At 38.9% G+C, this 8,982-nt stretch overlaps 1 protein-coding gene and 1 pseudogene across 1 annotated transcript; one reads left to right on the forward strand and one right to left on the reverse strand.

The window, feature by feature from the left end:
- Positions 1–551: 551 nt before the first annotated feature.
- LOC126589691 (uncharacterized) lies at positions 552–6,457 on the reverse strand. The gene is made up of 6 exons (XM_050255098.1): positions 6,061–6,457; positions 4,421–5,354; positions 3,922–4,017; positions 3,634–3,770; positions 2,227–3,369; positions 552–1,323 (listed from the first exon to the last, which is right to left on the reverse strand). Exons 1-5 carry the CDS (start codon positions 6,300–6,302, stop codon positions 3,180–3,182), a joined length of 1,599 nt encoding a protein of 532 aa, XP_050111055.1. The 5' UTR covers positions 6,303–6,457; the 3' UTR covers positions 552–1,323; positions 2,227–3,179.
- A 378-nt stretch (positions 6,458–6,835) lies between these two features.
- LOC126614958 (uncharacterized) lies at positions 6,836–8,565 on the forward strand (annotated as a pseudogene).
- Positions 8,566–8,982: the final 417 nt, after the last annotated feature.

The raw sequence follows: 8,982 nt of genomic DNA on the forward strand, positions 1-8,982 counted from the left end.
CCAAGTCTCGATCGAAAAGGATTCCTGAATCCTTATTGGTCGAGGTCATCTCATTAGCCTTCTCGGCGAAGTGAGGTGTTACAATTTATTAGGCTTGGCACATTGCACGCCGAGTTAGTTTATGATTGGATACTCTCAAGTGGGATTTAGAGTTCGGTATTCCGACGGTCGAACCACGTTTACTGTTAAGACATATATCCGCTTTGAGTATTTGTGCCCTTACACTTTGGTATCGATTCGACGTGAGTTTACTCTGACGAATACCATCACTGTAACCGAATCCGACGACGACGATTTGGGAGCTTCGTAAGAATAGTAGCCTTGTGTTCAGGTTCGAGAACCCAAGAGGTTGAGATGTGTTCCATCCTCGATCGCAATCGCAAGACGCAGAAGTCGGCAGCACACTCATCACAACATCAGCATATTTTACTCCTCGGCCGAGCTTGGCCGACGAGTTGGCACGCCCCGCATTCAACCGAATGACGTAATTAGCTCATAGATTACTCGGCCTACGTGCCACGTAAGCTTGGTAGTTTTTAAGGTCAACAATATCTTATATAATAATTTGTATTGAAATTGAGCGGGTTATACATGCTACATATATTAACATAAGTCATTAAGGATGAATTTACCAAAAAGTTACCTGGGCCACAAACCCACTAGCCTTTTGGGTGGCTTCCCCACTAGCCATCAAGAATTATATCGGTGCAACTAGTTGCATATTCATATCTCTCTCTACCTTTCTCATCAAGTCGGCGAGGAATACATTATCAGTGACACCCAAGATTATGCCTTAGCTACATGGAATTACACCAAATTTTAGGGCCGATTCGGTATGGGATACCGAACCGAAAACCATATCCCGATTCCCAAACCGAAATTTTCGGGAATCCTAATTTCAAGACCGATCCCAAACCAAATTTTTGGGAATCCTGAAATTGTTTCGGGATTTCGGGACAAATCAGGAATCCCAAACCATTTCTCATGCTAATTGAATTTCTGCAAAACTCACTTCTTTCGCACCTTTGCACATGAGAAATGTTTACTAACTTTACTTTTACATCACAATTACAGAATTGATCTAATCACTAGCAGCAAACGAATCACCACCCTAAAGACCTCAAAAACCCTAGGATCAAGCTTCTAGTGCAGGGAATGGAAAAAAAAAACCTGTCGTTCGACGTCAACTTTTGTCGTTGGGGTCGCAGCAAGGAACACTTGCTCAATAACAGGTTCAGTCTGCAGAGCAGAATTCCCCAAGTCTGAGTTATCTGTTGGAACAGATCGCCACCCCAGAACAGTGTGTCCAAGGGACTCTGCAACCTGAAAACAGATGAACAATATTCACATAAATGCCGTCGGACAAGAAATGAATGTCACGATTAGAGATAGCAATTAACACTATTAAGGTCGACCTAACAAGAACAAAATGACACAAACAAATTAAGCATTCTGCAGGACAAGCGTGTAACATCCAATGAGAAATTATACGAAATTATTCCCTTTTCATTTGTACATTTGGCTAAGCAACTGTAACAAATGTATAATATGTATTGAGTTCAACAAAAGTGGTAAAGCTCAAATTGACGTGCGTCAATGCAATCGTAAGACAATAGATAATCAACGGTTCACCAGACTAACAAAAAGAAAGCAGATTCCCATTTTCTCTTTGGAGAGAACTAAATTTCAATTTTTTTTTTTTCAATCCTCAGCTCAATCAAACACCAATCTGTTGATGGAACCAGATGGAAAAGGGGGTTTTGAATCTCTCCAAACTATGACCAAAAAACTAGCTCTTGCAAGTTTTGAAATTAAATGACCTAGAAGCCTAGAAACTGGGAAAAGGAAAGTTGCAGAACCCCTTTTAAGATATTCTCAGATGGATATTCTCAGATGGGTACTCCAAGAAAGACCAAAAGGCATCAAATCAAATTTATGCTTCAATTGTGACAGAAGAGAAAATGGGCAGGGTTTTAGCTCAGTCCCTGAATTGGGATTTTGATTTTACCTACAAAGGAATCAAATTTGACAGGAAAATCCCTATTCACCAATTGGGTATTTGCACAAACAGAAAATCCTAATTCACCAATTTAGGAGAATAAATTGAACTACCGTTCATCATCAACCTCCATATCAGTATCTTCCAAGGGCTAAATTTCACAAACCCTAATCTAGAATTCGAACCCTAAATTAAATTTCAAACCCTCAATTAATTCCAAAATTTACCTGATTTCATCATCAACCTCCATATCAGTCGAGATTGTGTGATGTGGGTGTGGCCGGATTCGAACACGGAGAGAGAAATCGGTGAGGAGGGTGGTGAGGTACTGAGGTCTGACGTGAGGTCGAGACATCGAGTAGAGACGGAAAGAGAGAGTGACTGAGTTCTGAGCGACTGTGAGTCTGTGACGGTTTGATTTGTATTCAACGGTAATCTCAACCAAATCCAACGGCTGTTACAATTTTAAATATATATTTAAAATTAAATAATATATATATATTTTATTTTGGTTCGGTTCTGGATTACCGAATGAATGAAAATGTGAGATCTACTCCCGTATAGAAATTTAGGGATCGGTTCGGTATTGAGTGTTGAAATTTTTGAAAATTTCGGTTTGGTTTGGAAACATTTGGTATTTTTTTTCCACCCCTACAAAATTTTACACGAGTGTTTAATTTCTATCTAATTTTAGGGTTGAAGAACATCATTAATAGAAATGTCAAAAGATAAACGTTCAATGTTAATTTGATGATTGACATAGTCAGATGACAATGTTAAATTTTTACTTTCTCCAACCCATATTTTTTTTGTTATAATAATATGTATAAGATCTACTTAAAAAAAAAATCAATTAAGATATATTTTAGTGATTTATAATTAATGCATGGGATCCACACAACAAAACAATTTAAAAAAAAAATTAATTAATTGACAGCCCCTTTTCTCATATGTCAAAATTGTCAGTAAAAAGCTTTTATGTCGACTCACCTAGAATTGACATATCGGTTAGAGCTTCTTTCTCCCGTACAACCCTCCCACCTCCTCCTCCTCTTCTCCCTTTTCTTTCTCTAAGGGCTCTCTACTAGACATTGACAATATGGTGAAGGTGTGCATTCCTGCAAACGAATGCTAATATCCAGAGGGACTCAAACGGAAATATAGGAAGAAAAGCCGGTCTTTATTCTCTCTTATCCTCCTCTAGATCTTCTGCAAGCCCAAAGACGTGATGATCTGCTGCGCTCGAGGCCTTCCTTTCTTTTCTCTCTAACTTGGCTGCCAAGTCTCCGCCCGCCACCTTAACTCCACTTCCCGTGAGTGATATAGCCTCGCCATCGAAGTCATCAGCAGTCTCCTCCGAGTATGCATATCTGCAGAAGCTCGCATTAAGTCATAATTCAAAGTATCCTCACTAGGTGTATCGGAAGCTCGTTAAGAAAACTGAAGAAATTGAATATCTAGAGAACGTCTTGTAAACATCGCTCAGAGAGCATTTTGATGCATGATTACAAAACTCTCTGAAGAAATTGAATTGGACTAATGTGAGCAGTTTTACAAGTGCTTGATAAGCAAAAGCCGAAGGAAGCAAACTCAGAAAGTTGGATGATGCAATGAAAAGGAGGCTTAGAGCGTACCCGGTTGGGTTATGGGATGGAGCCCAAAGAACACATATCACCACCAACAGCAAATAAGCAAGCAAAGTCCAGAAAGCTGGGATGATCCAGGCTCTTCGCCACAGTTCACTCAACGGATCAGTCGCGTTGAAATACAACTGAACAGACAGAGATCATAAGTTTAATTATTAGTTATACAGATCGTAATACTGTACAAGAAAAGAAACAGAAGACGAGTGGAGCACATACACAAGTAGAAGAAAGAAATAAAGAACCAAGAAACAGAAAATAAAACAAAACAAAACAGACCTCATAACCAATCCAAGCAACAGAGAGCAGCACTGTTACTGCAAGGAAATTGGTAAACTTCCGGTACAGCTCAAGTTTGGCCATGCTTCTTCGAATCTGTGAGCAGAGTAGACACATACATATTCACTTAGTTTCCTCAAGCTGAATACGAAGTGTTGCATTCAAATGCAAGCCAATAAATCTTTATGTATGTAACAGACATAAGACATTCTCATATATATATATATATATATAGATATATATATAGATGCTACCAGGCTTCTAAGCACTAAAATAACACCTAGGTAAAACAAGGTAGTCATGTTGTAAAACACAGATGGATTCAAACTGCAACTTCCATTGGAAATATATCGGCCAGGTATCTATGATGCATACACACTTCCAAGACAGGAAATCCAGATGCCTTAGTTACCAAATGTGCTGATCAAGGTCAAGCCAAAAAGTAAATTCATGTAGTGATAACAAGGTAGGAAAGGATGAACATGAAAAATAAGGTTACCTGAAGCTTCTCCAAAGTTTTAGATAATGAGGAAAAGATCCAAAGAATAAAACAGGCATCCAAAAGAGCAACCGGTAGCACCAGAAAAAGCCTTGCCTTTCCAGAAAAGTCATTGATATTCCCCAAATGTTCAACAAGTTCAAGTGCTTCTGATGCTACAAAATATATTACCCCAAGGAGAAGTACTTTCGAGGTTATACCACCAAGAGTTGGCCGTACAACACCATAGCCCATTGAAACCACCAGAAGAAGAAGCCGGGAGACAGTTTTCTTAACAGCGCTGAAGGTTACTGCCCATATGGTAATTCCCATTGGTCTGCTTCCGGTGGAATTAAAATTTGCATATTCAAAATACCAAAGGGCCATTTCACACATTCCAAGTCCAATTACAGCACTGATGTGGTAGTGCAACTGTATTATGTCTTTCCAATACTGCAAAAAGCGGAGAAACCAGAAAAGACCGAGGACAAGATATGCTAAAGACATTAGGCCAAAAAATGTCATCAATGGGGACATCTTTCCGGGTAAATAACCGTCAGGGTTCCTCCAAACAGTTCTTCCGCTGATTAATGTGCCAACAAGTTCTGGATCACAGAACATAAAATAGAGATAGTACATGCCGGTGCTGTTGATCTCAATAGTTTGGATATCCATATTAGCCTCTTCATTTTTACCCTCGAAGAAGGTCTGAATCCTTTTGGGCCCATCAGGGTTGTCTGGGTTTTGTTGGATGATAACCTCTCCCACCTTGCAGGAACCATCCTTGGAGAGCTCTGGGGTGCAGCATATTGCTACGGAGTTCAAATAAGAACCTCCAATCTTCTCCCTGTCCCTAACCTCGAGTACAATAGCCTCTACCAAGCCAGTCCTCTGCTGCATCTCATTCTTCTTTTCAGTAGATTCCCGGGTTCTTCGAAATATGATCGATTCGAACCTGCATTCACATATGGAAAGGATGGATAAACCCCTTTGAAATGTTTCGTTTATACACAAAAACCTACAAATACTTCCGACCGAAAATGGTTAACCTACAAAAACCTACCTTTGAAATTTATCATATATTGTTTCCTTTCAAGTTTTTGTTTTCGTATAATCTCTTTCATTTTCTCCCTCCTACCTCCCACCAGTCCCTGCATCCTTCTCCGTTCCTCATTTCTCCTACGTACTTTCTGTCTATCTCGAGCAGAAAACATGAAAACTAAAATCAAAATGGTTATCAAACGCGCCCTACATTAGTGATACAAGCGGCGTCCCCTCATTATATTCATTCCTTCATCCCTAGATTCCAACTTCATAGCATGAAGCACTGCCATTTCAACAGCCAACCCTCATTGAAACAAATCAATCACTGCACAAAGCATTGCAATTTAACCCATAAACCCCAACACAAACCCAATTCAATTCACTCAAAAATTCAACTTTTCCCAATCAAAACAATCACCAATCAGCAAATGCACATTATTTGGCCATCTATGACAGTGTGTCCGGCCCCTTGTACCCAAAGTTCTAACCCATCGCCCCGTAAATTAGATTAGTTTAGAATATCGTCTTATCAAACAAAACAAATAGCAAAGAACCCATAAATTATTTCCCCCAAAAAACAGATCAAGAACAAAAAGGTGGAAACTTAATCGATTTACCTGATGAATGACTTGCCATTGAGGGGCTTATCCTCAGAGCTAGACTTGTCATTGCCAGAGTCGAGCTTGGAAGCGTGAAGGCCCTCACTTCCGCCATGGAAGAAGAAGGAATTGGAACGACGGATGAAGGACTCGTCCTGGTAGTCATGGATCGAAGCAGATGCTAAAATAATCAAGTGCATCAGCACCAACAGTATAAAATATCCACATGAATTTGGAGAAGGCAGATCTCCGTGACCCATTTTGTCTTTGTCTCTGTGTGTCACTTCCTCTGACAACGTTGTTAATCAATCACAAGGAATGATATAGAATCATGGGATCTTAGGATTTTTAGCACACTTCGAGATTTGGCTTAACCGGGTTAACAGACACTGTTAGACATTTCAGTAATTCAGTTTACTCTCTAAACTTTCTAATTTTAGGAAAAAAAATTCGGTGTGCCACACTTAGGCCATCTTCAATCGAAGAGTCCAGAGAGCCAAAAATCGTCTCAAACCGATGCCAGGCCAAATGGCTCGTGGGCCTCATTAGACAAAAAAAAGCCGAAAGACCAACTAGCTAGCCCAAACCAGCCAGCCCTGGGGCGGGCCACATGATGACGTCTTCTTTTTTTTTTTTATTTGGGGGCCAATTTTTCTAAAAAAACATTTAATTATGGGTTTAGATTTTTTGGGCTTAGAAGTGAGAAAGGTGATTTGGTCAAAGTTGGGGTGTTCATTTTATAAGCATGTTTCCTTACTCATTCATCTCCCACGGCCGATGTGGGACAATTATAATGGGTGTAGTTGTACTTGTAGTTCCTTTCATAAGCATGTTCGTCTCACAATTTATTTTAAATATTTAATTATATTACATTTAATTTGTTTGGTCCTTTGGCCCTCGATTGGAGACGATTTTTTGTGACAGAGCTAAAACGAGTCATATGATCCTTTGGTCCTCGGTTGGAGATGGTAAGAAATATAACATTGCATCGTTCATTAAATATTAATTTCTTAGAGGGCTAGAGGGCTAAAACGAGCCGTCTGGCCAGCCTTCGGTTGGATACGACCTTATGTCATATGTTATTATATAAGTAGAGAGACATTTGGAAAAAAAAAAAAAAAACTTCTCACTACTTGTATAATAATATATGACGTACCATCCCACCCCATGTTCGAACACATTTAAAAACCTCTCAACAAGTCATGAGACTTTGCATCAATTTATCAAAATTAAATGAGAATTTCCCAATGAGTTTGTAGGTTAAGTGATCATGAGTTTTTTATGGAATTACCAAAAGTCGTGTGCCCACTCCAACGATCGCTTGTATGAAAAATAAATCTAAATGTTGATTATAATTTTATTTAAGAAAAATGTTAGCATTACCCCTCAACTTGCCCCTGAATTTTCAATTTTGATTCGAACCTCCTAATCTTTTTTAAAACATGTCAATTGTTCCCTCTCTTATATTAAGTAGATATAAATAGTAATTATCGGCAAAAAAGAAAAAAATAATAATGGAATAGACACCGGTCAATTCAAAGGCGACATTAAGAACTTGAAATTCTAGATATGAGAATCCCAGCCTCCCCAACTCTCTCAATGCAGATGCTTATTTCCCTGATATGAATAGGATTCTCTCCCTTCTAAATTTTCTCTCCTTCAATCTCCTCCTCTCTCATTTTCTTATTTTTCTCTCTTTCTCTAAAGAAGTAAAAAATGAGATGTTGACGCAGCTCAATTGTGGCCGTTCAAATAGAATGGAACCGGAGGGGAGAGTAATTTGGAGAGGAAAGAATCATACTCCTCCTTGAACACCCTTCCTGCGAAAATTCGAGTTTTTCTTCATACATGACCCCAAATGGAGTGGAAGATCATGGCAATGAAGTCACCAAGTCCTATGACTATGAGACAAGAAAGAGTGGAGAGAGTAACATTAAAGTGACAAGGCTGAGAAGTGGGGTGATATTTTCCTCGAATATCATTGTCGTCGACTAGCTAGGATTAGGTCTTGTGGGAAGAAAAGTGGAGTAAAGAGTGATGTGTTTGTTATGCTTTTTTTGTTATGGCGCTTGGGGTATGGCCAAATCTTCTTCTTTTGGCTAAACAAGATAGCAACTTGGTCGAATGTGCCAACTCCCTCAGAAAGAAAAAAGGGTCTGCGATCTCTCGCTCTCTCGGATTATCACGAACAATTTTTCTTCGATTAGTTTAGTTTGATAGAAGGGAAAATTAAGAGATATAATGCGAAGGTATATTTTGCAGTTATACAAGCAGATGGCGAAGAAGGACAATGCAAGGTACAAGAGGCAATGCAGGCAGCTGATGGGAAGGCCGCTCGTGGCACTGCAAAACAATCACGAGGATAACACAAGATGCAGATTCAAGAATGGCTTCCAGATGATTTATTATTTTACGGATTTTTCTAGTTTTTTTCTTCAGTTCCTGTTTTCTTCTTGACATGAATAATGAGATGATTTTTGCATAATATTGTAATGTAAGTGATAAATATGCATTTTCCTTGTTGATTAAGCCTGTGATTTTATGGTGTTGTGGACTTGCATTTTTTCGTATACAAAACAGGATAACGAAAACAGATAACGAAAATCACAGGGAGAATATCTTCTTCAGCTTAAAGTTTTTACTTGCTGTGAGCTGTGGTTCCTGCAGAAACCAAAATTACAAGAAGACAACCAAACTAAATTGGAAGCATTAACGATCATGTGTACTTGTCTCAGCTTGCAAGCAAGAATCGGACATGATTTCGAGGTACTACCTCCGTGATGTGGCCAATACTTCGCAGTATGATGAGAGAATATACAATCGATTACATGTTGTAAGGGAGAGAGATTATCTCAACTATCTCATGTTCTATATTCTTTTGTGTTTATCTTTTCTGTCATGTAAGAATATACAACCGATAACAAAACAAATTCTCTTGAC

Source organism: Malus sylvestris, chromosome 1 (assembly GCF_916048215.2).
Source record: "Malus sylvestris chromosome 1, drMalSylv7.2, whole genome shotgun sequence".
NCBI classification, from domain to species: Eukaryota; Viridiplantae; Streptophyta; class Magnoliopsida; order Rosales; family Rosaceae; genus Malus; species Malus sylvestris.

What these genes read in the sequence shown, in the direction of transcription:
- LOC126589691 (XM_050255098.1), bottom strand. Translation starts at nt 6,302, where the DNA reads ATGGGTCACGGAGATCTGCCTTCTCCAAATTCATGTGGATATTTTATA. An exon ending in AATGGCAAGTCATTCATCAG is followed by an intron (nt 5,355 to 6,060) that starts GTAAATCGATTA and finishes ATGTGAATGCAG; the next exon opens with GTTCGAATCGATCATATTTC. An exon ending in CCATCCCATAACCCAACCGG is followed by an intron (nt 3,370 to 3,633) that starts GTACGCTCTAAG and finishes GAGCTTCTGCAG; the next exon opens with ATATGCATACTCGGAGGAGA.